Source organism: Radiomyces spectabilis (assembly GCF_025331425.1).
Source record: "Radiomyces spectabilis strain NRRL 2753 chromosome Unknown BYT42scaffold_18, whole genome shotgun sequence".
Taxonomy (NCBI): Eukaryota; Fungi; Mucoromycota; class Mucoromycetes; order Mucorales; family Radiomycetaceae; genus Radiomyces; species Radiomyces spectabilis.
In genome coordinates, this window is record NW_026251943.1 from 431 (window position 1) to 27783 (window position 27353).

Sequence of the window (27353 nt, forward strand, 5' to 3'; positions counted from 1 at the left end):
GTAGATCCGGCGCTCACAAAAAATTTTCGAATTGAAAATCGCAAATCTCGACTACTTTATCTCAAGCTGATTATACTTCTAACAACGGGACAAGAGAGGTGGTATTTGCTTTCCGGAGGGAAGGGACAAGACAAAACAAGGAAGAGATGGGACTCCGATACTGGATGGAAACAAGATAGTCTGGCACAGCTTTATTCTAGCGATGACGGAATATTTATATCGAAACAAAGAATATGAAAATCAGTATGTACTGTATACAAGGGTGTATTGCAGAGACGACACGATCTTACTGGCAAATCATGACAAAAGTTCATAAAGGTAAAATTCCCTGGCAATTAGAGTTTCAAACAATAAACACGCGACATCAAAAGAATATACAGTAAGGAGATTTTTTTTTCTTGATGGACCTGGAATCTTTTGTAGCTGTGTTTGGAGACGAATCGTCACAAATCGCAGTAGGTAAAGATTGCAGATACAAAATATATGGGAGGGACGCCATTTTTCGTTCGGCATGGCGCTGTTAGTCAAGACACACGTTGTCTTGGCCTTCATGCACGACCATGTGTGTTATTCGCCTAAGCACAATTCTTACAATTGCGATGCTGCTCCACGCGCTTACCCTATATGCTTGTCATCACGCTTCTTTCTATCGATCTCTTCTGGCTTTTCAGTTATCCACCGTTGCCTCATGTTTGTGCTCTGCCTTTTATTTATTTTGTTCCTTCTTGTTGTTTTTCCGTTTCATATAACTTTAGTACATACCTGTTGTTATGGTTATTGACGGTTTTGAATAAGGCGGTTGAACTTGCTCGAATTGTTCAGTAAGCGCACCAAAATATACTACGGTCAACACACATCTCCTTTTTTTTATTCTTCAAAAAAAGAACCCCCCATCCTCTACCGTATTCTTTGTTATCGCGTTTTAACGGTAGTCTCCGAGCAGTTGGCCGCATTTGCCAGCAATTAGGCTTTCTTTCTAGTAATTCCTTCGGACGATCATCAGCACTCACCATCAATTTGGGGTCGCCTCATCCTCTGGAAATTCAACACGGGTGATTACAAGGTCACAGAGGGAGATACTTCAACATCTTTCTCAAGTCTTTTATCCCGCAGTCTTGTCAGCGGTGTGATGTTGGGTTCTCGAGTTTGTCCAGCTTACAGGGTAACGCCTGGCGTAAGCACAGCACCAATACGATTCGTTGCCTTTGTCTAGCATCAGACGATGTTAATGCAGAAATCTGGCGGCCTTTATTCAATGAAGTGAAAGTTCTGGTAATAGCCACAAGCAGGGACAATATAACACCATCGTTTAAACTGAAACATCTATTTCTTTTTTGTTTTTTAGCGGGCAGCGCAGCGCCTATACAGAATAGATAGTGTCAGGCTGCTGATCAAATACAGTCACGAATCCAGCAACGTGATAGCTCCCCATTGGAAGCCATGGGTTACGACACCGACAGTGACAGTGACACTGCCACTGACAGTAAGGACAATAGCGAGAATGTGAGTCACCCATTCTTTGTGTGTGATGAGTTGCACGGACACTGCTGATCTCTTGGTGCTCAATTTTTAGATGAGGAATTCAAGCAGGCTCTGAAGGATCGCTAGGCGGCCGAAAAAGGAGACGCCCTACCGGCAACAGAGCAAAGCGTTGCTGATTGTTATGAACTCTAGAATAGCAATAGCAATAAAAACAAAGACAAGCGAAGCGACGTCGAGAAATCAAGATCCGCAGGCATTCTGACTTGGTCACTTGGGATACTGACATACTGGCGCAATATGTCAAGGATCACTGGAGCAAAAATGAGACGCTTACGTTGACGGAACTACAACAGAAGACACTCGTACTATTGTGTTTAGCGACAACGGCCAGACCGAGACCAGATATTGGAAGACTGCAATATCAGAATATACAGTTTCAAATTGTCGACCAAGAACCTATAGCGGTGATCCTCCATTTCCCAGAGGCAAAAGGAAACAAATATAAGATCAAATCAACTTGGTCTGGTCGAAGATCGAGAGTTGTGCCCCGGTACTTACACTCTATTTCTTACTTATCTGGAGGACGATAAGGGAACAACTTCGGTTCGACCATCGACAGTATCAAATTGGGTCAAATTCATTATGAAAAATGGCGGGATCAAAGGTGTTTACAAGGCCCATTCAATACGATCAGTTTCCAGCACAAAAGCAGTAGAAAAACTACACTCGATCGAAGAAGTAAAACAACATGCAAACTGGAGCAACAGATCCAATGCGTTTGAAAGTATTATTATGAACCAACGGCTCAACAATTTTCCATCACGAGAATATCCAATTCTGACGGACAACAATACGATGTTGAGAGACGAAGCGGAGTCAAGGGGGAATTGTTGTAGGAACGACCAACAATGCTACACTTGACGAAACGAAGGCGACAAATGTGGTACACCCTCCCGAATGGTATCAGATGTTCGTCAAGAAATACCTCAGATGAATATTATATGCCTTTATCACCCCTTCCCCCGCCCCCAAAATAAAAATAAAAATTAAATCGAGTAAGACCGCACGCATTTGAAGGTGTGAGCGAAAAAGGGAGTCATCATTAGGATTTTTTTTTACACTGTATGAAAAAGGAAAATAAAGCGCGTCTTTGGAGCCAGTAAGCGGGCTCAAGCGTAGCAATGATAAATCGGAAAATGGTACTTCGGCAGACGAAAAACCAAACAAGCTGCAGGAAAATCAAGAGAGGATCTCGGTAGTAGAAATCGGCGACCACAGCCACAAAGGTGAATTTTCGTAACACCGCATTCAAATTGGCTGCGTAAATTGATCAATTGGGATATCTAGTTCCAGTATATCCAGAGCTAGCAAATATTCCGTGTACGGGTTTCTCCAGCGTCTGAGCACACTATAAACCGTTAGAAATGATTATTAGCGTTCTGTAAAATGGCCGGGAACATGCAGCAACGAAAATGAAACATACTTGTTCTCTTTGCAACGCACACCCTTATACCGAACATGCCACCTAATGCTAGATAAGCGAGGAAACTTGCCACACAATCAACAGACAATTTGCGATGGTCACTGTATGGAAAACTCTAACAGAGATCGAAGGATTTCGCAATCTGGAGGCTGGTTCGTAAGCAGATCTACCTCGGTGCGTAAGCGAGGAAGGACCCTCCATACCCCCTGGAGGAAGAGCAACACCGTTGAGCTTAAAAGGCAACCAGGAAGCTGGTTCGTAAGCAGATCTACCTCGGTGCGTAGGCGAGGAAGGACCTTCCTATGCGGTTATCAAAGCTACAACAGGATGATTCCAGCCACGGGCGATTATCGAAACCTTCATCTCCATTAGAATTTCCACTAAAAAATTCCAACAGTTAGTATCACAAGAACTTTTTTCCTAGACTTCATGTGTTACTTCCCATCTTCTGTAGATTCATCTTTGGTTGCTGCTTGCAAAAGTCTGGAGGCTGGTTCGTAAGCAGATCTACCTCGGTGCGTAAGCGAGGAAGGACCCTCCATACCCTCTGGAGGAAGAGCAACACCGTTGAGCTTAAAAGGCAACCAGGAAGCCGGTTCGTAAGCAGATCTACCTCGGTGCGTAGGCGAGGAAGGACCTTCCTATGCGGTTACCAAAGCTACAACAGGATGATTCCTACCAAGGGCGACTAGAGCAAATATGCCTTGCACGCATTCTCCAGTGTCCGAACACCCCGTAAACAGCTAGAAATGATCATTAGCGCTCTGTAAACTGGCCGACACATGCACCAACGAAAAGACAACATACTTGTTCTCTTTGCAACGTACGCCCTTATACCGAACATGCCACCTAATACTGGATATGCAAGTTGACTCACTTTCATCAACCTTCCGTCAAGAGGGTGGATATGGTAATGGATGTAGAAAATTTTCTGCCAAACAGTGCAGGTAAATTGATGTGATGACATCACTTGCTCGTTATGCGGGTTTTGACAGAATTTGTGGGCGATTTTGCAATGAAGTGTTGGTCTTATCATTAGCATGGAATATTTTCTTCGAACCGATCCTTCCAATTACAACGCCAATGAAATTTTATCAGCTTATCAGTTGAAATACCCTCAATATGATACGCGAATGATTAACATCAAAATCAAGAAAGATCTTGTCCGTTTTAAATTACAATGTCAAGAGAAAGCAGCTGAAGCAGATCGTTATCTAAGAAACTGGAAAGAGTTTACGGTAAACATCTTCGATATAGTGGCAAAATAAGCAAAATAGAACAAGTTCTGATGGTAAATTAATAGAACGCGATGCAAAAGAATACTGCCGTTGAACGAACTGACGACGTTAATGAAACGCAAGGGCAGCCACGTCACGTACAAGTGACAATTACTCAGGTATCCGCAGCAACAAGCGACAATTCAAATCACGTTATTCACAATATTTTTTTCTATTTTATTAGAACATTGGTTCTGTAAGGTGCGTTTTTATAAAAAGATTGAGAACCAATAGAAACAATTCCTGATTTTTTATTCTCCATGCAGCGGCGATAATACGATCATTGCCAGTGGCAGCGATACCCACATTGGCTCAAAGCGGCTATTGCAAAGTATGTGGTTGAAATAATACGAGCCCGTTTTAAAAACCGCGCTTAAGTTAACGTGATGTTACATATAAACGACAGTGACGCCGACATCAACAGCAGGGAGAAAAAACAAAAGAATCAAGCAGGCGAGGAAACTACTGTTCTGATAGCCGAAAGTCCAACAGCAACCGAAAGCATGGTAACCGTTTTCATACGTGTTTTTGGAGCAAATCTAACCTGTGGTTTTTTGCTTTGATTAGTCCAGCCAAGCGCCAATCGAGGAGTACAGGAAACTCATGGGAACTGTCGATTTCTGCGATTCTCACGCTTACAGGCGAGTGAAATATGATAGCGGCGTAATTCAACTAGATCATAGACTAACCTTATCTTTGGCAGACTCGAACGTTTCGGGATCATTCAGTGTGGCGGATCTCTCCACCGGTCGGCAGATATACCTGCAGAAGTTTATGACTATATACTTATGAAGCTGAATTTCCAAACTCCGCGTTATCGACGAAAACACCGACTTTCTGGTATCCTCCGTGGCGTTTTGGGCGACGCATCGAGGACTGCGCACACTAGCAACGTCGCGGCCTTCTTTTGGAACACAGGCCAATACCATCTGGATCGTCCGAGGTAAGCAACCGCTCTACGTTATTAAGACATTGATCGTTCTGCCAAACTAATTGTAAAAATTTAGGCGACTCGACCATCGGTGCCTCCGTCACGGACGACAACCATGCAAAAGTGCACATCACAAGACTTTGGATTTCAGTCGCGAGGGTTTCGCAATAAAGACTGAAGGGACTGTCGCCCTTCCGTCAGTCGGTCCTCATCCGAAGCCCTTTATATAACCAGGGACCGCCTTGTTCCGCCCTACTGGAATTCGGCTCTTATCAGCGGATTTCCCAGCTTCCCGAAGAAAATCAAGTTTTCCGGAGGTCCGACCATTGAGAGCTTCCTGCACTCGATACAGTTACTGCATACTTGCAGAAAAGACCGCTGCACTATATCAACTTCCTGCATGACTCTGAATCCGTACTCCGCGAGCATGTCAAAGTCGACACAGACTTCCAAACTCTTGATGGTTTCATGTTTTACTTTCAAGGCAGTCTTGCCACAAAAAGCAGTACCAGACAGAGCGCTACGTCGCTTAAAAAGTGGAGTCCTTTTGGCAAAAAATAAAACCCAATCCTGTCGATCTGGCTTGTGACAATTTCGAATCTTCAGCATTATCTTCACTTGATCAAGCTCGGCAAAGACAAGAAGCGGAGATCGGCGATACCATACAAAGCCGAACGGCTGCGGAACAAGCAGTCACTAAAATCATTGCTCAAGCGTCTTCTCATCGAGTTGCAGGTATGATATAAGCGACTTATGGTAGAAAATCAAAATGTGACATAATTGCTCCAGAGGAACCAGTTGATCCGTTCAATTACCGCAGGCCAGCGGAACGTGCACGCCTTGGAATCATCAAGTTCAAGATGGAGGCAAACTACATTGAAACATTGCACAAGCAGGAGTAAGTAAACCAGATAGATAAGCATATCATCAAAATATACTAACGTACCTTGAAAGCCTGCTATTCTATGGAATCATTGATCTTGTGGAACGCTCGTCAAGCAAAGTATCCGAGGTCATCGAAGAAGCAGTCCTGAAGGACCTCGTAGATCTGGCGAAAACAAAAGGACCATATCAAAGAAACGCACAGGATTTGGACGACGGCTCTTCCAATGAAGTGAAAGAGTATCACGGTGGATCTTGGCACATGTAGTAAGAAATTGAAATAGAGTCTTGTCACGACACGCATCAAGTTCAAACCACATGCATAATAGGCCAATCATATAACGTTGCGCGCTGCCATCAAGTCCGCTCGCCAGGAACTCCGAGAAATTCAGGGATCGGCCAAACGGAAGCGAAAGGCCGATAAGAATCATGAATGTAAATATACGATCTCATATGTTCATTTTCCGATCTGAAGCTTAGTTGAAATTTGATAGCCGGGAGCAATATTCTGACAGCCTTCCATCGTTGCACGAGATGGCCGTTGCGTCCTTTTCCGGAGCCAGGGTGAACACAACTACATGGCTACGTTTCTGTCGCCCTTGCTTTGCGAGCTTTTGAAGGGATGCGATAACATAAAGTTGCAGTGGTATGATTCGTTGAATTGCCATTCATGATATGAATTTTCTCATTGTCAAAATGGGGGTGACAAAAGTTTGGCGGCTGTTAAAGAAGAGGAGCAAATGGCAAAGAAAGAAGACGAAAGAAGAATCAAAGGAAGCATCCCAGATGCTGTTCTCGGCCGCAATTGATTCGCTTGTTCGAGCATACGCGAGATATGAATGACATCTTCGGAACATTGGTTGGGTAGGTGTATTGAGACATTGGAAAGGAGCCCCACGCTTATATTTGGCTTATCTAGGCGAAAAGGTCTGCGAACAGTATCAACCACGCCCAATGCAATGGGCCGACGGTTACCTTCGACGGTGTCGTCTATCTACCGAAGGTGTATCCTCACAGCAATCGGCGTCTGATGCGTGCTGTATTTCAGATGGTCATTGATTAACGTTCGTCCTTTGTCTCGTGTCCCAATACCAGCAAGTCTTCTCCGAACTGGGCATGGTCCGAGTATTCTTCGTTTTCCCGTTGTCTCCGACTCAGCGTAAGAGTCTATTGTACGTCAGGGAATAAATCACAGACACATGTGGATGTATCGTCGAGAATCCGGTCGAAGCACTTCTACTTGTTGATGGACGCCCAGTCAATTCTCTTTTTGTCGGAGGCGTGGCAAGAGCGTCTCGATGTCTGTCGGATTACATGACGAGACTAATCATCCGTTGACAATTCCTTATCGTGGCGTTCTCTCTGCTGGAGATCAGCGGTCCGCCGAATATCGATGATCATCCACACTTGTGGGTGATCGTATCCAACTGGCGAAAAACCTAATGCCTGCTGAAGAAAATCCGTCGCACGGCCCGTTCTGGCGACGATGATCTGTATAGCAACCTCAAATTTTACGGGGTACAACTGTACGTAAGCATCAAACTTTAATACTTTCGTGTTTTAACATATTGACTAATATATCTACAGTGAACAAATTGTTTCTATGTACTCTCAGCGAACCGACAAAGGGCGTTTACGCTTTCGAGCGCTTTTGCAAGTTCAATGTCTCTTGTCCAAGCGGAATGATTCCCGCGTTTGTCCCCAATTTCTTGAAGCATCTTTGGCAAGTCAAGGTACGAATACTGAAGCTATTTCTATCCCATAATTCGTTAACCGTCTGACCATCTTTGCAGGAACTTCTCACGAGTAGTGCCATCATGGTCGAAGAATACCTGAAGACCGGTTCCCAGTCGGATAGCTCCGATGCATCCGATGATTCTAGACATACGGTGTACATTTCGCTTAAAAATAAAAGACAGTCCTTCCACTAGTTTTCCCTTCGTTTTCTTTTCGATTTTCTTATTTTATTTCAAATATTCATTTGCATTATGCCTTCATTCGTTTTGTGACGGAACGCCGCCACAAATGATAAGCCGTAAAAAAAAGGCAATGTAATCCGACGATCAAAACAAACAGCCAGTAACTATGACTTCGAAACACGTCGGCTCGATAAGGCGGAGAAGAAGGCGAAAGCGAAAGCGACCCAAATCTTTGCCGGAAGAAGCCAACGAATGGTTGAAATAACTGAAGGTAGAGCTGTTGACCTTTTTGCCAAGAAGAAGTTTACTGACTATCAAGTGAATAGGCGGAAAGCAGATAAAAGTTGCCTCGTTCAGTAAAGGCAAGACACTTTATCTTATTTGAACGAAAACGACCTGTTGAAATGTACTTGTCTCTTTTGGAGAACACACTCCATTGATGTGCCCAAGGCAGCTTTGTGGCGGTTCAGCTCAAGAACAATTCGGGCCAGCATCAAACGAAGGTCGCGGATGAGGAACAGAAGAACGAGCAAGTTGAGCTTGCGCAAGGGCTTCCAAGACATAAGTAAACGCAAGTATAAAGCGATCGCCGGGCCTTCCCATCCCCGCAGCTACGAGAATGAAGACAGCAATACCCAGGAAACCGAAAGTGACGACCCGTTTTGCACAACTCCCTTTGAACGCTCTAGGATGTCAGTCATTAATTACCGAGCAAAAACTGACGATATCAGCGACGTACATAAGCAGGAGTAAGTAAAAATGATATATAACGTAGTGAGTTACTCCAGTAGGCTAACATTTTGAAACGTAAGCTTATTATACTATGGAATCATCGACTTGACTCCAGCAGCAGTGGCTCTCGCGCACCTTCGCCGGTAAAGGTTTAAAGTGCAGACAAGCCGTATCCCGCCTTGAAAAACAGTTTGGCGACCCTTTCTCCCCGTGGAAAAGAAGATGAACACAGGCACTTGGCGAAACGCAGTGGGGAAACCCGTATACGTCCTGGAAAGATATCGAAAAGTGTCTTATGAAGCCCATCTGCCTCAAGACCAGGACTTGGTGTATAACTTTGTCTGCTCTCTCTGGGAACCCGTCAAGATCAAGGCCTGGCCGATCCTCACCGTCCGATTACCATTGTGCAATCAAGGAAGCAAGGCAGGAGTTCCGGTAGGAGCTCTGGCAGAAAGGCGATAAGCAACATAAATGGGAGAAAGTCGCCATCCGCCTTATGAAACATATGTAAGCATCTCCTTTGCCGCAGTTTTGAAGCAACGCTAACCTTACACCCGCAAACTACTAGCCGTGATTCGTATGACAAGGACGGATCTTCGTCAATGCTGATTCCCACAGGCTGAACTGAATTACATTGTCAAATTCTTAACGCCGATCATCGGTGATTTATTCAAGCATCACAAGGAAATTGAACGGCAATGGTAAGTTGGTGTTGTATTGCAACATTTGTACTCGTACCACGCTCCCAAATAATAAACCATCTCATAGGGGTGATGTCGTTCACGATACCTTGAAACAAGAAGAAGAAGCCCTGCTTAAGGACAATGATGCACGATGCAAGGGTCTGATGCCAGATGGCTGCGTCAATTCGAAAAATTATGGTGTGATGATCGCATTGATGGAAGTGAGTGGGCTCCCGAATACGAAACATCATGCGCGCTTGGTGGGGGTCAAAATCAAGCTGGCCAAGATGTTGAAGCGGCTTTTGAAGAAAGTACGACGGACGCTGAAGCAGGAGGGTGATGCTGATTTATATCTCAAAATAAAGCTCACCGTAAGTATGGGACCGGGAATTTCATATATATTGCACATGGCTGCTTCTTCATGAGTATGCTAATTATTTCAATAGTGTATTAGGACCGAAAGCGTACGTGTATCGATGAGACAGCTCACGGATTGTACATTTGCCAAGAAGAATTCCATTTTTATCCGGCGTGTCTTCGATAAATGTACCACAGGATTGCGCTGCGAAGTCTGCCTAGAAATTTTACGGTCGCAGACTCGTACCCTTGATGATGCCATCAAGGCACCAACCGCTATGGCGACCACAGCAGGCCACAATCACTGCAACCTCGTTTCACGTGGCCCGTCTTCTTCTCATTGTCGGTCTCTTGCCGTGGTCCGTGTGCCGCTCGCGACTCTGCGGTTCTACCACCTGTCGCCCATACAAGGTCATCAAGCTAGCCCTCAGTTGCCTCCTGGCTCGCCTATGCGGCTAGACACTATGAGCTCCAGAAGACTGCCCAGAACCCTCGCGAAAACGACAAGTACCAACCCACGTCATGTTGAGATCTGTGGTGGTCGGAAGCTTCTGGTTGACAAGATAGCCCGCGTTTTCCTTGACCGCTGGAAACGTCAAGGTGGCTTTCGAAGCGTATATCCACGGACACATGCTTCGACCCAATACTCGAAGGCCCTGGTTGAACACTTACCCGACTATTGACTGGAAAACTGATGTCTGGACCATTCATGCCGAAGATACTTTCCGTTTGTTTGGATCTCCTTGTATATCCCCTCCAGGCTCATAAAAATATGATCAGGCTGGAGGTACACCGCGTTTTGAAAAGGAAAAGATCCCTGTAATTGATAACTCACCTTTATTATCATTTATCAGGGTTTACTATAGCAAAGTGCAGAACATGTCATTGGATACCTTAACAGCGATGCAATGGGCAACAGCTCTGACTTCTCCACGGACTCTCGAGATTCTGTTTACATTACTCCCCGCAAAAAAAAGGCAAAGGAAGAGCCTTAGTTGATTTTTTTTTCAAATAATCAACTACATAAGCTCCTGTTACGCATAATCATAACGTAACATGACGAGTCGACCAGAAACTGTGTGTTGCTCAAGCTGTAATCAAGCTGGCCATCAGCGTAACACCTCCATTGGCAGGCGTACGTGTACGCCTTGTTATATTGTATTCCGTAATATTGCTTTACAACCAGCTGCAAAGAATAAAAGGTTACGAAGGATCGTTCATCGAAAGGTCCTTACTTTCCATCACCATTTAGCTGCCACAACGCCAAACTGTACATTATGCGTACGATAAATAGCGTTTGTCAGGATCATAACAAAGGGAATGAAGAAGCCTCAATTTTCGCTCTCAAGCAACCGCTTAGAAAATCGGCAAAGAAAAACAATTTCGACTACATTTCAATATCCCCTTGTCTGACAAGGACGGTATCTGCCGACTTGTCGCAGAAGGCCTAGCACAGAATCACAATTCCTGTGGAATAACAGCGATACTGTATCTGCTCATATATTGCCCATACAGTATATGATAGTTAGCAAAACTCAATGCAATTGCTATAAACATGCGTGTCGCGTCGAATATCGTCAATAGTATTCTCAAAATCCCCCCATTGAACTTTTATGTGTCCCCTATCCAACTTTTTCAACATCACTAATTTCAAAATTCGCTAATAGAAGAGTCTATAAAAAAATGCGAAATATACAAATTGTTGGGCTTGTATACACAAAAGGGCAGCAAAATAAACAGAAACTGGACAAGCAAATAACACCCTTGCTGAAAAGCATGGTACATGGATTGATGAAAAGGATATCATGAAAGCTCGATCGAAAATCATATCCTGGCGATGTGTCAAAAGATATAACTGTCTTTCGCTATGACCTGGTTACGGACTTGTACGCTTCGCTGGCTTCAATACAAGCTTGGATGGCTGCTGCGCAGGATTGAATTGCTTCGAAATAACCTTTGAGTTCGGAAGGATGGTCATAGGCACACATTTTCTCGGTCAGTTGATGAAGCTTCTCGGTAAGTGCTTGGACAGTGGCGTCTACAGTAAACTGTTGAACCGAAGAAGATGGCTTGGCAGAATTTGAGGGATACATCGATCCTAAAGAAGCATCATTGTCCGCTGATGTAGTCTTCTATGGGTATAAAAGATGGCATGAGAATGACAGATAGCTGAATGATCAAGAGGCACTTACGTTTTTCATTCGCTTGAATGTTTGGGTCTAATTGGTTATAGTTAAACATGCAAAATCCAATATTGAGTATGCTTCTCTTATGTAGATGGATCAGGCCATCATTTACCTCCTGTGCAGGCGGTGGCGGTGGATGAGCGACGGTTTTCTCGGTCACTGTTGGTTGGACATCGGTCCTCTCCGCCTCCGAGATTGTTGCATAGCTATTTTCGCAAATAACGCAGTACATATGCTTCGTGGTTGGATTACGCATCAGCGGCACCTGGAATGTTGACAGTGAGCAATGGAAAACGCCAACAAAAAAAGTTTGGATACTTACGGCGTAGCAGCTCGGGCTAGGGCATATTTCGTTCAATAAAGTCCATTGTTGCAATAGTTTCTGGCCGATCAGCTGAGAAGCTTTTGATGATTGCTCTCTTTGTTCTCTAAATGATTGCAGTTTCTTTTGATCAAGATCGGATTCGACCGTAACTTCAATAGAATTGCTTTCATCTTGCTGTTGAGTCAACTTCGGGGATGATTTGAACGCCGTCTCTGTAGCGGCCGGTGCCGCTGCTGTCTGTCTTGGGCTGCAAGTCGGCACTTTATCGTGAATAACGCAAAATCGAATGGTTTTATCTTTGGATCGCATAATAGGGACAACGCAATCCTGCACTGAACAGGACTCATCAGTCATTACCTATTGAACCAAAAATGGAGAAAATAAACGAATAAGTTTTCACGGATACACTCTAACGAGACGCTAACTTAATTTACCCAGCCCTGGAGCATGCAGGTGCTTAGCAAGGACATGGCCTTGTCATTGTTTGAATTCGGATTTTGCAACATTTTCCAAACGTCCAAAAATCAACACCGAACAAGCAGCTGTGGTGCAAATGAAAAAACAGAGGAAATTGAAGCACCGCTGACATTTGCGCGTCCAGGAATTTTGATCCAGGCTGCAACCCCAATTATCAGAAAATTCTGCAGTTGCCCTTTATTGACCGCGGACAGACCACCAGCTGATGTCGATAACTGATTATTAACCAGGTAATTCATATTATGTATCTGCGGTCGCAGCAAGGTCTAGTTGTACAGTAAGGTACTTCCATAATGAATCTTGTATGCAAATTAAGATGATGAACTCTAGTTCCTGCGGCTGAAAAAAAGGTCTTTACGCAGGTTCAAAATAAGGCAGACGACAGCATTGGCATATACAGTATGAACCGAGGTTTTTTTTTTCTTCAAGAGTCTCTCACAGACTTCTATGCAAGTCTTTGATTAAACCCGACGATGTTGCTATTTAACTTGAGTGTACGATCTGTTTATTTGTCAAATTGATATAAATCAAAACTCTCAGGTGCTGCACATGCATTACATCCATTCACAAAGAAATCGCTGTTGGTTGGGTAACAAAGTGCGACAATGAAAATCCCGATGGTGAGTCCAATCATGGATAATCTCGGCAAGGAAGACTGCGCCCTGCCTTTGTGTAACGCTTCGGCACCACAAGCCCACTGACGGTTTCATTCTTAAACATTGAATCGGTATTTTCTCAGGGACACTCCATTCTCCATGCCTCCCAGATTGCTCCAATCTTTCATCTCATCCCGAGTTCATATTTCGCAATGGATGTATCATAGCAGCCGGTTCAATCTCTGCCACAGATGTCATCGATCGCAGTTACTGCATCCAAATGCGCGGATTACCACTCCTACTCGTTTATTCCATACTGTACCGCCGCGCCAGATTCCTATCATTCCTATTCCGGCCATCATTCTTAGTGTGCTCAAGACAGGAAAACTGATTAGTTTTGTCTCGTTATCGTCAAAAACCTCGCTGACATTGTTGCCCCATACATTGTTGAGAAATCGCGGACGTCGATTTGCTAAGCTTTTGGCTGGCATCCCGTTAATCGGTTTTACTCTATTGGTCGTTGTCGGCTTGGATCAAGTATGACTGATATTGCTTATTGGTTGCAAACCATACGAGCTGGTCTAAAACAAAATCCATAGGCACCAAATACCGCGCGCCTGAGACTTATCTACCTCAGCGAGGAAGAAGAAAAAGAAATTGCTCAACGAGAAACCGACGAATTATTGCAAGCAAGTTCTGGCTTGGTGGCAGATCGAGATAATGCCTATGTTCAATGGTTACAAACAATTGTCGATAACCTGGCCTTAGTGGCTGTCGATGATGTTCGCGATGCCGTTCGAAAATACGGCGACGATGAAGATGCTGCTGCTCTGCGGAGGAAGTTTGAAGTCAATATCATTTGCGATTCAAGCACACTGAATGCTATGTGTGCTGGTAACCAGATCCTGGTATATGATCTCATGATTCACTATATGGACTATGATACAACTCGAATGGCAGTCATTTTATCTCACGAGATAGCACACTCACTTCAACGTCATTTTGTGGAAACGCACGGCTTTGCATCGCTTATGTTGATGCTGGGTGACATTACCCGTGGTGTGTTTTGGATAGTGACAGAGTCGCTGGGCCCGTAAGTCAAGGTCACATACCATGGGCATTTATGAAGACTCACAAGAATGTTCTTTAGCTACGTAAATCAGAAAATTAATGACGCAATCTCGACCTTTGTTACAATGGAAACGCAAACAACCTACAATCGCCGTTTAGAGAAAGAGGTATAACTTCTACGAGACATAAAAGGTCTGCATCATCGAGAGCTTGGATTAACGAAATTTACTTTTGCATCCGTAGGCTGATTTAGTTGGGTTGAAGCTGCTAGCAAAAGCAGGCTACGATCCGACCGTCGCTATCGATGTATGGTCACGCATGGCCAAGATCGACGAACTCTCTGTAACGGCTAACAAGGACGAAGGCGATGGTGACATTTCAGCGGAAAGTAAAGCGAAGGATATAAATGAATTCGGAGGCAATCTGAACCTGAATGAACTTTTGGAGAATTTGCTGAATTCATGGTTTGGTTCTACACATCCACCGAGTCAAGAGCGTGTGGACTACATGCGTGAACATATGGACGAAGCTTTGGAGATTTATCGCGAAACTTTACGTCTGAACGGACCGCCTGCAGGATTCGATAACAATCCATATGAGAAGGAAACATCGGCTCTCTCGTCAGAAACTGCGAATAACACTACCATTCATGTCATCTTATCCTACGTGAAATCTTGCTGGACCTGGTTATCGCCTAGTGAAAAATCGGTGCAAGTTTGATACAAATCAATAAACACGACACATATACCTGGCCATACAGAATCATAAATAGCCTAAGCATGATCGGCTGACACATTTACGAAGATATAAAGTTTTCCTGGATGGGGTATGTAAAAAAAAAAAAAGTGCAACGTTGAACTCGCTGAAAGGTTGTTATGCCCGAATATCCAAAGAATAAGAACGAGCGTGCAAGAGCGGACCATTTTTGGAAAAAGGGGATCTCTTGAACACATTTCTGTGTGTTACCAGCTTCCATGACTCACTTTAGTGTTTTATCGACTCTATATTATCTGCTTGACAATCCATTTTCTTTTCCCAAAAATCTTGGAAACTTGAAGAAGATAATACGGCGGAAAAGATAAAGGACTTTGTCGGATGTGTTTATCCCATACGTCTTTTATTAACTTCGTGAGTTTACTGTGGCAGATGTGGTTTTTTATTTCCTGATGTATCTGCCATGAGTGCGTTGAAATCCTCTTCCGCACGTCGTGCTTCTTCTTCTTCCATTTCTAGCGCCATCATTTCGTCATTTAGCGTTGTATCTTCGATTATATGCTGGCTATTGGTGTCTGGTGATCGATTTTCTCTTCGCCCGTGGTCGATACTAAAATTTTCGTCCTCTTCGCCATCCGTACTATAGGCACTTAACAATCCTTGTTGTTCCTCCTCATCTAATTGGCTTGCCAAGTCGAACCCTCGTGATGAACGTCCGTTTCCCATTCGTGAGCTGAGTGGAATGAGAAGTCGATTGGGTATCAACCGGTTAGCTCTCCTTAAGCAGAAGCATAACCCAATTCCCAGAATAACCATCAGGGAATACTGCCAAGGGCACAAGATAAGTATCTCACATACAGTGTTACAGCTGCCATTAAAGCGGCCGATTTTCTCGGAAGCAGAGACGTATGCTAACTTACAATCACGATGGTAGCTGGTAAATCATAATCCTTGGGTGGCCGATCATCAACATTGGTCTGTGTACTTGAAAGCGTATCTTGTACTGTGACATGGTCAGTTATTAAAGGGATGGTTTCTGCAGCCTAAAATAAACACCTACGATTATTCATTGTCACAATGATAATGCATGGAAATGTCAGACAATGGGAAAGCTTGGCCGTGCTACAAAATGCACTGCTCTCCGGTTTCTGATTGGTTTCTGCTGTTGAAAAAGTTACTGCCAATTATGGATTTCCCATATCGTTTGTTTCCTCAAAAACTGTTATTTTCTTTCACGATATGATACGGAAACCACCGACTCTTTTACAGCTTACAGAAAAGGATCTACAGAACTTCAAGCGGTTAAAAGATGAATTAGAAAAGTCAGCTAATAGTGCAGAAACGAACAAGGCGGAAGCAGATGAGACCACCGCGTTTCTCGATCGTACCACGGTGCATCTCTCAAAGTTTTCTACGGATGGACCAGAATCACCATCGATAAAACGTCGACGCTCCAAACAATACTGTGAAAAGCAGACCATCAACACCAGAAAACGATTAGGCATCCCTTGAAGAAGAAGAAGAAGAAGAATTAGAATAAGAATAAGAATAAGAAGAAGTCATCTCGAATGGAATTACATCAGACACAACTTTATCAAGTATTCTCCAACTCTGACCCTGGCTTTCATCTGCTTGAGGCCTTGGCTTAGGTTTTACAATCATCGATATTCCCTCTCCCAGCATTATCACCCATCATTCAATAAACATTTACAACCTTGCGATGATCCATGAACTCGCGTCATCCACAGATCTCGCATCTTTAGTTTGACGTTTCTAGGATCCGAACTTACTGAACTACGGTCGATTTATTGCTTGTTGAGAGGTGTCACATATGACCGAATGGAACGACCTTGTGACATTGCCAATAAAAGCAGCTACAATTAGGCACTCTAAATAAAAGAAGAAGCTTGTTGCATGCTGCCAAAAACAATATCAGGTCCGTTGTAATCGCGACTTCTACCACGATACCGTCATATCTTTCATCAAGATTCCATATTGACGAAAATGCGATAATGGAAAGTTGAACCCAGCAAAAAAAGTGCGGTTGTCGTGGTTGCTGGATTGAGTCCGTTTTGACTTTATTAGTAATGACTACCGGTCATCCGCCATCAAGTGGTCATGGTTATGGTTGCCAGTAAACTTCAGTGTCTCCTGTTGGTTTGTGTTGTTAGGATCCGCGTGTTTACACGAAAAAAACAGAAAATGAGATTGTCTGGCGTGAGAAGGGACTAAATGCTTGCTTCATGTCGCATATATCGTGCTGGGATATTCAAATATAACAATAGGAAAGCATATTCTCGTTTATATCTATGGCTCATACTTCATTGTTTACAAAATCCATAACATTACATACATCCATCTTCTCAGATCATGATCAATAAAATTCTCTCCTATTTTTTTTGTACAGCAGCCCATTTCTTTACAGCTGATGTAACGTAATCTCCCAATTCGCAGTCTTTCGGCTCTGCGTGGACCTTGTTGGGTACGACTTTTTCCATTGCACGGTAGGCTGAATATTGCAGAACGAAGAAATCAAGTTGGCAACGGTCAAAGCTCCAGCTTTCATCGTCCACGCGTACACACCCATTGTGCTTCTTGCCATTCGGTAATTCAACGCCATCCAAATCTTTAATATAGAGTTTGGTGCCCCGTCGGACATCGTTTGATGCAACGCTCACCCACGGGACCAGCCCAGTGTTATCACCTGCACCAACGCCGAAAGGGTTCTTTTTCCGGTCAACTTTGAGGAACGTGTTTTCGCCACTGTCGAGGTTCACCATCACTCCGTTTTCCAGTAATCCAGTACCTTCCATGCGGAATTTCTACTCAAATTTCAGTTTAATAAATAGCTACAGAGGCAGCTTAAATTGTATAGGACTTACCTCGTAAGTACTTTTGGATACCTTGGCGATGACTTTGCCATCTCGGTCTTTCAATGGCATCGTCTTTGCTCCCGATAATTCCACTTTTTTTCCTCCATTTAGCATATCTTCATCCCCTTGCTTTGGTATCCAATATCTAGTATAAGCAAAACATGTTAGTTATTTGCTGCTTCTGTATGACTGATTGCTTGGATACCGACTGTGTTAGGGTAACATGATCATAGCACTTTTTTAAATTAACACGGTGTGTTCGTACTTTGCCAGCGCTCACGGCCGATATGAAAGCCAAAAGCAACAGGCAACAATGAATGGCGAGGAAAATCCACTTCATATGAGAGATAGAAGGACTAAATGGAGAGTAAAGTAGAACAGAAAGCTGGGCTTGAGTACTGTAGCTGTCGAAAATTTATGAGCCAAGGAGAACGTTTTGAAGTGTCGAACAGGGTTAATATTATTATTCGAAGCTTCGAGTTTATTTATAATGGAAGAAGCTACCGAAAGCATCGATCCCCTGTTTTGTATGTTGGCCGCCACCCCTTGTTTTCGATCTCCCTTACTGTTTTGCTCCCCATTTTTCTACATCGAATATAGAATTCTACAACGTTTTGCAATCATCTCCCAGTTACTTCTGCATCCATATTTACACGAAACCCGTTATTCGTGCTGCCATCCTTCTTTTTCTTCCAATTCTTAATTGATATTCTCCGAACCTTCTTTCTTTGCTCTTTAAAAAAATAAAATATAATTCCGTCTTGCGACTTTCTATTGATAACCGCGTTTGTCATGCTTTATACAGTAATGCAGAAAATGCAACCCAAGAAGTGTCACTTGTTCTACTGTAGATTTCGCTCAATCTCAAACCTTTACACAGGTCGCAATAGGCACGCTTCGTTCAAGTAAACGAAAATGCAGTACAAGGATCTGCCACTTTTCTTAGGGTGGATCAATTTATTATTCCTCAATGTTTTCATTGTAAATAAAGAGCGAAATCATTTCCTTTGTCAAGACCAATAACCATTTTCGGCAGTTGACCGTCTCCTCACTCAATGAAATGCATAATATGTATTTACAACAACATTCTATAGCAAAAGAAGAAACCATCTTATTTGCACGCGAATATCAATTTATCATTTATAGTGTTTCCGTTGGAGATTTTCCATGTCAACCTACTACAGAGAATAGCTATAACACTATGCGGCTACGTCAGAAGATTCCAACTGATGGATATTATAATGTAATGCATGCTGATGTGTCTATGTAGCGAGAACAAAAGCCGCCATTGGAACGCCAGTAATCTCTCTTATCGGATAGTGCATAGATCTTTGTTCATCTATGTATACGCCGACACCATTGTTCGTGAATAGAAACATATCAATGCGAAGAGGAAAGGAATATCGACGAAAGTCTGATTTTGCTTCTGGTGGAAATATTTGTGCGATACAGCATTGCGAATAAGAAGACGGAAATTATTAAGTACGAGAATGCTTCACTCAAAGAAGAGTACGTCGCTAGGTTTCGAGGAAACTAGAAGCAAGGTTGAGTTTACAATACCTCCTCGTACAATGAACGCATATAACGCGTTACTGATCAGTCTCGGTCGGCGTTTCCTGCGGTGAATATGGAATTTAAACCAGCTTCATGTGCCTAATCATTATAGCCTCAGAGTACCCATAATGAGGACAGGTATAACATCCAATGCAGATAACAGGAGGTCTCAGCGAAGAAAAGCCTTGTACCACAGATGCCGAGTTTCAAAAAAGTAGCACCTGCCTGATGGCTTGCCATGACTCTGAAACATACCCTATTACCTATATTACAGACGCCTGATTTATTGGAGGCCCAATGCTAACACTCATTTGCTCACTGTGTCTTTCGGTGGGTGCACTGAGAAGGATAAATGTTATTCAGCATTGCGATCGAACTCATGCTCACGTGTTTCCTTTTGAGGATTCCGCGTCAAAACTTTTTTTTTTGGTGATTTTTCCTGAAAAATTTTTATCCAGTTGTCTGCTTTCCGATCGCTGAGCATTTCCACATCGTGTCATGAGCGGTTCACACATTTTGGTAAAGTAAAGGATTTTGCTTTGTGAATTCTTTAACCCAGGTGCAATGGCTAAGCTTGGATAAAATAGACGGCAGGATCCAAAGACTCGGTGAACTATGTTTACCCAAACCATTGGCGAGGTTATCAACCTGGGCACCAACTGCTCCATCTGGCAAGTTTCTGTGACCTGTAATTTGATTGAAAGAGCGGCATTTTAAAAGTTATGCAATGGGCATGCGAAGGTCCCAGAACCTAGGAACACTGATTTGTATGCTGGAACCGGTTCGCAACTCTTAGGACTAATCATCCTCATTGTCATGGTGAACACAGTAAGAAAAATTATGGTAGTTAAAATCTGAGTACTATCATGCAAAATGATATTGTTGTGGCATAGATCAGTGCTATGCTGTCCATGTTCGGATCATCGTAACACGAAGCAAGGGCATTGGCGGATGTATCCAAGAAATCCATCATTGCACAGCAACACGGACAAGGACTTTTTTAGACGCGTTGTTTTATTTACCACTTATACTTGCAGAAAACGATACATGCGAAAAATATACAAACCCACTTTATGTACATCCAGCAAAGTTGGCTGAAATCAATTATTTGCGCATGATATTCGAACTTTGGCATAGAACACCAAACAATCAGCGGAAACTCACGAGCCGGTGAATGTTGAATGTCTAGAACATGCGGACGCTGATAATGGTCGGCGTTACAAATTTATGAAATTGGGGTATGGCAGCCGTCTGGATCATGGAAATGGTTGGTGCGGGGATGGAGCATCTGAGGAAGGAGAACGAAAGAGATGGCGTTGATTCTCGGGTCTAGATCCCATTCAATTTCTGATCATTATTACTTTGTTTTCGCCGGACATCTCCATCTATACTACGTTATATAAAAGACGAAAGGTTTTTTCGTTACCTCATTTTTTTTTTCTTTTTCTCCACTACTTTTAATACTTTTTTCCTTATTGCTTTTTCCAAGTTTTCCGTGTCGATGACACTTGTTGCTATTGCGACTACATAAATATATTGTTGCTATCACCGTACCTTACTATTCAGTTACATCCTTCGTTCTTTTACAAATTCTCCTATCCAAAGAATAGGAAGAAATAAACAAAAGAAAAAAAAAGACTAAATATCGAAGAACAAAAGCTGGATTACTTTGCGTACAATAACCGTCGAGCCTCCACGGGCTCGACCTGCGATACAGCATCGGAGAAGAAGTATCGTCGTCGACGGCCGCCTTCCATCTGTCGATCACCAATTCAACGTTATTCTTACCACCTTCCATCTTCACCACTCGCCATTGAAACGCCTATTATCCCACCTTTAGTACGAAGTAGCTCGTCGTCCAGCATAAGCACCACCAGCACCGTCTCACCGATCACACCTCTCACACCTACAGCATTTTCACCGTCTTCCTCACGTTCCGCCATTTCAGTAACCCCACCTTCCATTTCCGCATCCTCTATTAGACGTAAAAGACGCAAAGATCGTATCAACGTTTTAGTCGTCGATGACAATCACATCAATTTGCAAATTTTGTCAAGAGCGCTTAAAGTACATATGGCAGACACCATTCAGCATGTGGAACTTGTGAAAAGTGGCGTGAAAGCCCTGGATGTGCTCTGTCACCGAACATTCGACCTTATTCTGCTTGACATCGACATGCCTGAACTCAACGGCGTTGAGACCGCCAAACACATTCGCAACTCTGATAAATATCAGATTTTGCACCACAATCGAACGATTCCCATTGTTGCTGTCACTACCAACGATACCGCTGAATGGAAACAGGCGTATACTCGCGTCGGCATGGTAAAGTATTGAAAAAAAATGAGTACTCAGTTCAAGTTAGAAGGTTACTCATTTTCTTCGTTTTCCTTTTTGTCTTTTGTAGAATGGTTGTATAAGCAAGCCGATTGTTGCAGCAACTTTGAAGCAAATTCTTTTCCAAGTTCTTACTTATGGTTGCAGCCGTGAATCTTTGAGTGCCTGACGAGGTTTGATACTTTTTGTACATGTATTATATTATTTTTCTCTACCCTTCCTGATGTTCTCTTTGTATATATTTCTACATTTCCAAGATAGTATGATTGATAGTATTCCCCTTTTTCAATATTGTAATAGAACAGTAAAATGGCTTTGCCACATTCATGAACCAAAAGATATTCTTTATGAGGGCTACTACTTTGAGTTTCAAGTTAGCAAGACACCAAGTTGGATAATACATTTTTTTGTCTGGACTGCCAAATACAATAGGAGGGATATAAAAGTCTGGATTCGTGTTGTTAGTATCGCAATCAAATTGTCTTTATGAAGATAATTAGGCACTGATGGTATGATCATAATCAATGGTAGGCACCACTGAGCTCATGAATTTGAGGAAGATGATAAGATACCTGTCAATAAATTCATGGTAAGCTCGGTGATCAATGTTGCGTCAAAGGGTAGTTGTAACTTACTGATCGACACGAATCCCCGTTTCTTGCTGGCCAGCTTTTCCCAATCCCGCCGATACGCCGTCACCCATGCGTTCGATTATTTTCTTCATTACGTCGGCATGCTTGCACGGATGGATTGACGCCAAACTCATGGATAAGTGCGGATGGGTTTCAATCGTAACAGTTTTCTTTACATAGTCGGGATTCACATCTTCAAAGACGCGGCTTGAAGACAAAGGTCGGCGTTGCTGGATTGGGCTGCTTTAGTATAAGACTTTCTTTTAGTGCCAGACTGCTTTACCTCATCATAACCAAATAGCCACATTCGAGGAGTCTGATAGTACTTGTCGTAAGTGATGAAGACGTCATAAGTTCTTACTTGCAGAATTTTGTCACTGATTTGCGCATTTAAAAAAATTGTGAGCGTGAAAGCAATGCTAAAATGATGGCGAAAAGACCCTTACTTTGCTGCAGCCTCCGGTTTTACAGTGGCCTGATTAAAGTGTTGTTGTGCGTTTTTTTAGTCCGAAATTTTTTTTATAATGCAATCATCATTCACATTTACTTACCGGATCCTCCTCTTCAATAACGCCATCATCTTCGATGTCCGGAATATCATCCATATCCGGAATCTCATCCTCTTGTATGCTTATATCCTGTAAGCGCCGTCTTGCTTCTTCCTCTTCCTCCTCTTCGTCCATGATATCATGTGCGATTTCGTCCATTGTCTTTGCCACTGTGGTTCATTGAAGAAAATACTAGTCGTCAGTACTATTCATTTCTCCTATTTTGTCACTTCTGCTAGCTCAATGAACGGCGACTTTACCTCGTGAGCTGTGTGTATAAGTCCATCCATCATCCTCTGCGCTGTCTATTCCGTCAGCGATCTGAGTTTCATCTCCGTCGTCGGTGTATTCCATTTGTCGAGCTCGACGAAAGCATGGCACTAACAGCATGATAGTCAAAATGTTAGATCAAAAGTTGCTGCGGGGTTCGGACCCCTTTTTTGCCCTGAAAACTACCATTTCTTGTGACCAGGAATTGTTTATCAGCTGGAAGGTAATCTCGTCGCTTTTCAGCTAATCCTCTTTCCCTGTAATGGTTGTTATTAGGACACTTCATTTGGGCAGTAACATCTAGTCGCGCTCGCTTCCATGGTCAACAGCAACTTACCAAGCCCAAGTGGGACACTTGTATACGAGAAAGTCACCCGCTGCAACAAACTAAAGCCATTATTTTTCATATATTGAGTATTTTTCTTCCACAATTCCCACTTGAATGTCAAGTTTACCTCCTCAGGTGTCAAACAGCCTGTTTCTTTGAATCGTGAATTCTTCAATACTGGTGAAAGGTATTCACGCATTGAATGGAAAGTTGAGTAGATATTATTATAAACATCTTGGACCGACGACATGGCTTCTTCAATGGTGTTAAGCGACAATGAATAAAGTGAAAAAAAGGCCAGGAGACGTCCGCTAAAATTTCGACAATCGTTGCCTCCATTTTCTGTCCGCTGACCGAGCATGTGAACCGCAGCTCCTGCGGGTCAGCAGTAATCACGTGATGTAATGGCACAAGATGATGTTGCCACAGGAGCAATAGTAATCTATCACGGTGCCTAGGACGCGCAAGCAAGTGACAAGCTGCAATAATTGTCACGTCCTTTTCCTAAATACTATTGCAGGGTACTTATTCGTGGTGACCCTTGTTTGGTCGAATTACATAACTTCTGATGTCAAACATAAACCAGTACGTTTGATACGACGCAAGGAGCATGGACCACTTGTATATGAAGCAAATAGCACGGTAGCCAACTGTATCATTTCACCAATATTTCGACTTCGTTTAGCGTTTTTGAAGAGGCGATACACTAGATTGCTGGCCTATGAACATTTTATTCCTTGGATATACGTAAAACACTAGTTATAGTAAGGAAAAAAAAAATAAAGCATTCATTCCATTTTATTTGGAGATGCTTTTTTGGAGCCATGATATGGCTTTTTTTTACTTTGGGAAACCTTGTGTAAGCTGGAAAGATGGCGGAGATAGGAACGGGTGGATCGACCCAAGCAATAAAAAGGGCATAAACGGGAAAACCAGAAATTTTTGTTAGCTCTGTTTTTCGTTGCAAGAAATAAGGAATGAAACATAGCGTGTTGTTTACTTTCGTTTCCATAATTTCACGATTATCCATGCAAAAAACCCCGAGTCCAGCCAGAGAAAATCAAGGATACAAAACGGGGGTTCAGTATATGATTGGGCTGGGTGTAGCACGCAGCACAATGATAACTATCAATGCACAGGGAAGTTGGTCTGTGCCTCATTCTCTTCGTCGCCCTATATTCGTTGTTTCACCCCAACCTGCGTTCCGCTTTTGGTAATCTTCGGATGTTTGTACTTCCTCTTTACGACGTCGTGACGTTGAGTGGCTAGACTGGCTGAATGATGTAAGTGTTAAAATTTGAAGACGCCATGCGTTGGAACTGCTGGAGGCCCAACGAACAATCAATTACTTCATATATACAATTATTCTACGAGGGAAGCAAGAAAACATTACAAAATAAAGCGGGTTATCTTTTGGTTTTACTTGTCTCTTCAGAGGACGAGCGGTTATCTCGACGACAATCATTCAATCTCCGCGGCCTCTTTCAGCGGTCAGGAAGATCCGTCTGGAAACGAAAAAAGAAAAAAAAAAGCAGCGCGCTTATATAAGGGTCTCAAACCCTTCACATCCAACGAAACCCACTGAACTTTCTTCTTTTTCTGTTCTTTCTCTTCTCTTTTCATTTCTTATCGCGTGATACTTCCCTATGGTGAATGTGAATACTGTCCAAACCAAGCCTTTCGAAGGCCAGAAGCCCGGTACTTCCGGTTTGCGCAAACGCGTCAAGGTTTTCCAACAGCCCAACTATACCGAGAACTTTATCCAAGCTGTTCTCAAGGCTATCCCCGAAAGCGATGGCGGAGCGAAAGGTGCTACATTAGTCATCGGTGGTGATGGTCGCTTTTATCTCAATGAAGTTTTGCAAATCATCGTCAAGCTCAGTGTTGCCGCTGGTGTAAGTACATTCTCATGAGTATAAAAAAAGGGAAGACTGCGAGATAGGGGAACAAAAGCACAAAGTGGGTGGGTGTATGGGGAACTGTGCTCTTTGTCACGCATGGTGTATTGCTCCCAACTGTTGTGGGAGTTGTTGTCGTTATGCAGCTGGGAAGAATGAAGTACAAAGTGCGAAGATAGGACTCATTCTTTTTTTTTTTTTTTTTTTTTTTGGTATCCTCCAGGTGAAGAAACTCGTTGTTGGCAGAGATGGTATTGTCTCGACGCCTGCTGTTTCGTGTATCATCCGTAAGATTAAAGCTACAGGTGGTATTCTGTTGACCGCATCGCATAACCCTGGTGGTCCCGATGCGGACTTTGGTATCAAATACAACTGTTCCAATGGTGGTCCTGCTCCGGAAAGTGTCACCAACCGAATCTATGAAATCAGCAAAACTCTGCAAAACCTTGAAATTGCCGACATTCCCAAGGTCGACTTTTCACAGCTTGGTACTCAACATATCGGTGATTTGACTTTGGAGGTCATCGATGGTGTCAAGGACTATGTCGAATACATGAAGACCATCTTTGACTTTGACGAAATTCGCACCTTTTTCAAGAACAACAAGGACTTTAAGATGCTTTTCGATGGCATGAATGGTGGTATGTTTTCACTCAAAGTTATTAAATAAGTGCATGCTTTCAGCAATCAATGAATGGAGACTGATCTCTTTTAATTTATTTAGTCACTGGTCCTTATGGCTATCGTCTGTTTGTGGAAGAGCTTGGTCTCCCGGAATCGAGCGTCATGCGCTTCAAGCCCTTGCCCGACTTTGGCGGTGCTCATCCTGATCCCAACCTCACTTATGCTCATGATTTGGTCGAACGTGTTCAGGCCGAAAACTATGACTTCGGTGCGGCATCCGATGGTGATGGTGACCGTAACATGATCATCGGTAAGGATGCCTTTGTCACTCCCAGTGACAGTGTAGCTATCATCGCCCATTACGCAAAGGAAGCTATCCCATACTTCAAGAAGCATGGTGTGAATGGTTTGGCCAGAAGTATGCCTACTTCCCAGGCTTTGGATTTGGTTGCCAAGAAACAAGGATTGGAATTCTTCGAAGTACCCACTGGCTGGAAATTCTTTGGTAACTTGATGGATGCTGGTCGTTGTTCCATCTGTGGTGAAGAATCATTCGGTACTGGTTCGGATCACGTCCGTGAAAAGGATGGCGTGTGGGCCATTTTGGCATGGTTGAGCATCATTGCTCATGTCAACAAGAGCAAGCGCATGGGTGTGCAAGACATTCTTCAAGAGCATTACAAGGTTTACGGTCGCAACTTCTTCTCTCGTTACGATTATGAAGAAGTTGACAGCAAAGGTGCAGAAGACATGGTGGAACGTCTTCGTGGTATGATCGAAAAGAATGAGCTTGTTGGCAAGACGTGCGGTCAATTCAAAATCGCCAAGGCCGACGATTTTGCTTATCATGATCCCATCGATGGCAGCGAGTCCAAGAAGCAAGGTATCCGCATCATTTTTGAAGACGGTTCGCGTATTGTTATTCGCTTGAGTGGCACAGGCTCTCATGGTGCCACTGTACGTTTGTACGTCGAGAAATATTCGGATAACGCTGCCGAATATCCCAAACCAACTCAAGAAGCCTTGAAACCAATTATCGATGTCGCTCTTGAATTATCTCAATTAGAAAAGTTCACTGGCCGTAAGGAACCTACTGTCATCACCTAAATGTTTCCATTTACAGCTGTGGATTTTGCATCCTTTTTGTTCCATTATTTAAGAAGGAAATCATTTG

The 27353-nt window shown here is 43.2% G+C and overlaps 11 protein-coding genes across 11 annotated transcripts; 7 read left to right on the plus strand and 4 right to left on the minus strand.

Annotated features, from left to right (window-relative positions):
* Positions 1-511: 511 nt before the first annotated feature.
* BYT42DRAFT_596011 (uncharacterized protein) lies at positions 512-2476 on the plus strand (the record flags this gene model as incomplete). Its single annotated transcript, XM_051570902.1, is given in 4 exon segments — positions 512-519; positions 1874-1946; positions 1966-2266; positions 2364-2476. 4 exon segments carry the CDS (start codon positions 512-514, stop codon positions 2474-2476), a joined length of 495 nt encoding a protein of 164 aa, XP_051418274.1.
* Positions 2477-3582: 1106 nt separating this feature from the next.
* On the plus strand, positions 3583-4901 carry BYT42DRAFT_154792 (uncharacterized protein). Its single transcript, XM_051562306.1, has 7 exons — positions 3583-3912; positions 3987-4203; positions 4269-4361; positions 4427-4443; positions 4509-4573; positions 4649-4748; positions 4810-4901. The coding sequence occupies exons 1-6, from the start codon at positions 3827-3829 to the stop codon at positions 4714-4716; spliced, it is 546 nt and encodes a 181-aa protein (XP_051418275.1). The 5' UTR covers positions 3583-3826; the 3' UTR covers positions 4717-4748; positions 4810-4901.
* Positions 4902-8928: 4027 nt separating this feature from the next.
* Positions 8929-9933, plus strand: BYT42DRAFT_550076 (uncharacterized protein; the record flags this gene model as incomplete). The annotated part of the gene is made up of 4 exons (XM_051566111.1): positions 8929-9141; positions 9325-9407; positions 9475-9760; positions 9844-9933. 4 exons carry the CDS (start codon positions 8929-8931, stop codon positions 9931-9933), a joined length of 672 nt encoding a protein of 223 aa, XP_051418276.1.
* A 1389-nt stretch (positions 9934-11322) lies between these two features.
* BYT42DRAFT_589050 (uncharacterized protein) lies at positions 11323-12796 on the minus strand. Its single transcript, XM_051570319.1, has 5 exons — positions 12692-12796; positions 12255-12614; positions 12045-12197; positions 11939-11965; positions 11323-11878 (listed from the first exon to the last, which is right to left on the minus strand). The coding sequence occupies exons 1-5, from the start codon at positions 12761-12763 to the stop codon at positions 11612-11614; spliced, it is 879 nt and encodes a 292-aa protein (XP_051418277.1). The 5' UTR covers positions 12764-12796; the 3' UTR covers positions 11323-11611.
* A 344-nt stretch (positions 12797-13140) lies between these two features.
* Positions 13141-15228, plus strand: BYT42DRAFT_589054 (peptidase family M48-domain-containing protein). Its single transcript, XM_051570320.1, has 4 exons — positions 13141-13867; positions 13930-14423; positions 14481-14568; positions 14645-15228. The coding sequence occupies exons 1-4, from the start codon at positions 13490-13492 to the stop codon at positions 15119-15121; spliced, it is 1437 nt and encodes a 478-aa protein (XP_051418278.1). The 5' UTR covers positions 13141-13489; the 3' UTR covers positions 15122-15228.
* BYT42DRAFT_589057 (uncharacterized protein) lies at positions 15229-16327 on the minus strand. The gene is made up of 3 exons (XM_051570321.1): positions 16176-16327; positions 16036-16118; positions 15229-15940 (listed from the first exon to the last, which is right to left on the minus strand). Exons 1-3 carry the CDS (start codon positions 16183-16185, stop codon positions 15536-15538), a joined length of 498 nt encoding a protein of 165 aa, XP_051418279.1. The 5' UTR covers positions 16186-16327; the 3' UTR covers positions 15229-15535.
* On the plus strand, positions 16328-17213 carry BYT42DRAFT_589061 (uncharacterized protein). Its single transcript, XM_051570322.1, has 3 exons — positions 16328-16407; positions 16504-16622; positions 16694-17213. Exons 1-3 carry the CDS (start codon positions 16355-16357, stop codon positions 16762-16764), a joined length of 243 nt encoding a protein of 80 aa, XP_051418280.1. The 5' UTR covers positions 16328-16354; the 3' UTR covers positions 16765-17213.
* A 29-nt stretch (positions 17214-17242) lies between these two features.
* Positions 17243-18452, minus strand: BYT42DRAFT_523422 (uncharacterized protein). Its single transcript, XM_051565305.1, has 3 exons — positions 18198-18452; positions 17998-18133; positions 17243-17937 (listed from the first exon to the last, which is right to left on the minus strand). Exons 1-3 carry the CDS (start codon positions 18326-18328, stop codon positions 17506-17508), a joined length of 699 nt encoding a protein of 232 aa, XP_051418281.1. The 5' UTR covers positions 18329-18452; the 3' UTR covers positions 17243-17505.
* A 3163-nt stretch (positions 18453-21615) lies between these two features.
* Positions 21616-22048, plus strand: BYT42DRAFT_505751 (CheY-like superfamily; the record flags this gene model as incomplete). The annotated part of the gene is made up of 2 exons (XM_051565044.1): positions 21616-21867; positions 21950-22048. The coding sequence occupies 2 exons, from the start codon at positions 21616-21618 to the stop codon at positions 22046-22048; spliced, it is 351 nt and encodes a 116-aa protein (XP_051418282.1).
* Positions 22049-22211: 163 nt separating this feature from the next.
* BYT42DRAFT_589075 (autophagocytosis associated protein) lies at positions 22212-23961 on the minus strand. Its single transcript, XM_051570323.1, has 9 exons — positions 23785-23961; positions 23667-23716; positions 23516-23586; positions 23320-23439; positions 23063-23229; positions 22958-22986; positions 22795-22888; positions 22515-22741; positions 22212-22451 (listed from the first exon to the last, which is right to left on the minus strand). The coding sequence occupies exons 1-9, from the start codon at positions 23905-23907 to the stop codon at positions 22376-22378; spliced, it is 957 nt and encodes a 318-aa protein (XP_051418283.1). The 5' UTR covers positions 23908-23961; the 3' UTR covers positions 22212-22375.
* Positions 23962-25303: 1342 nt separating this feature from the next.
* On the plus strand, positions 25304-27286 carry BYT42DRAFT_550082 (uncharacterized protein; the record flags this gene model as incomplete). Its single annotated transcript, XM_051566112.1, has 3 exons — positions 25304-25552; positions 25779-26196; positions 26280-27286. 3 exons carry the CDS (start codon positions 25304-25306, stop codon positions 27284-27286), a joined length of 1674 nt encoding a protein of 557 aa, XP_051418284.1.
* Between the last annotated feature and the right edge of the window lie 67 nt (positions 27287-27353).

Excerpts from the sequence above, each read along its gene's own strand:
- BYT42DRAFT_154792 (XM_051562306.1), top strand. The coding sequence starts at position 3,827 with ATGCAAGTTGACTCACTTTCATCAACCTTCCGTCAAGAGGGTGGATAT. Across the intron at positions 3,913-3,986 it reads TTTTCTGCCAAACAGTGCAG|TGTTGGTCTTATCATTAGCA; the intron begins GTAAATTGATGT and ends TTTGCAATGAAG. Across the intron at positions 4,574-4,648 it reads CTCAAAGCGGCTATTGCAAA|TGACGCCGACATCAACAGCA; the intron begins GTATGTGGTTGA and ends TATAAACGACAG.
- BYT42DRAFT_589050 (XM_051570319.1), bottom strand. The coding sequence starts at position 12,763 with ATGTTGCAAAATCCGAATTCAAACAATGACAAGGCCATGTCCTTGCTA. Across the intron at positions 12,198-12,254 it reads CTAGCCCGAGCTGCTACGCC|GTGCCGCTGATGCGTAATCC; the intron begins GTAAGTATCCAA and ends TCAACATTCCAG. Across the intron at positions 11,966-12,044 it reads CGCCACCGCCTGCACAGGAG|ACCCAAACATTCAAGCGAAT; the intron begins GTAAATGATGGC and ends ATAACCAATTAG.
- BYT42DRAFT_589054 (XM_051570320.1), top strand. The coding sequence starts at position 13,490 with ATGCCTCCCAGATTGCTCCAATCTTTCATCTCATCCCGAGTTCATATT. Across the intron at positions 13,868-13,929 it reads TCGTTGTCGGCTTGGATCAA|GCACCAAATACCGCGCGCCT; the intron begins GTATGACTGATA and ends CAAAATCCATAG. Across the intron at positions 14,424-14,480 it reads GTGACAGAGTCGCTGGGCCC|CTACGTAAATCAGAAAATTA; the intron begins GTAAGTCAAGGT and ends AATGTTCTTTAG.
- BYT42DRAFT_589057 (XM_051570321.1), bottom strand. Across the intron at positions 15,941-16,035 it reads TACCAGCTACCATCGTGATT|TATTCCCTGATGGTTATTCT; the intron begins GTAAGTTAGCAT and ends TGCCCTTGGCAG.
- BYT42DRAFT_589061 (XM_051570322.1), top strand. The coding sequence starts at position 16,355 with ATGATACGGAAACCACCGACTCTTTTACAGCTTACAGAAAAGGATCTA. Across the intron at positions 16,408-16,503 it reads ACAGAAAAGGATCTACAGAA|CACGGTGCATCTCTCAAAGT; the intron begins CTTCAAGCGGTT and ends TCTCGATCGTAC. Across the intron at positions 16,623-16,693 it reads CAGAAAACGATTAGGCATCC|ATCAGACACAACTTTATCAA; the intron begins CTTGAAGAAGAA and ends GAATGGAATTAC.
- BYT42DRAFT_523422 (XM_051565305.1), bottom strand. The coding sequence starts at position 18,328 with ATGAAGTGGATTTTCCTCGCCATTCATTGTTGCCTGTTGCTTTTGGCT. Across the intron at positions 18,134-18,197 it reads GATCATGTTACCCTAACACA|ATATTGGATACCAAAGCAAG; the intron begins GTCGGTATCCAA and ends TGCTTATACTAG. Across the intron at positions 17,938-17,997 it reads TATCCAAAAGTACTTACGAG|AAATTCCGCATGGAAGGTAC; the intron begins GTAAGTCCTATA and ends AAATTTGAGTAG.
- BYT42DRAFT_589075 (XM_051570323.1), bottom strand. The coding sequence starts at position 23,907 with ATGTCGTCGGTCCAAGATGTTTATAATAATATCTACTCAACTTTCCAT. Across the intron at positions 23,717-23,784 it reads GCTGTTTGACACCTGAGGAG|TTTGTTGCAGCGGGTGACTT; the intron begins GTAAACTTGACA and ends TAATGGCTTTAG. Across the intron at positions 23,440-23,515 it reads ATTCCTGGTCACAAGAAATG|TGCCATGCTTTCGTCGAGCT; the intron begins GTAGTTTTCAGG and ends TCATGCTGTTAG.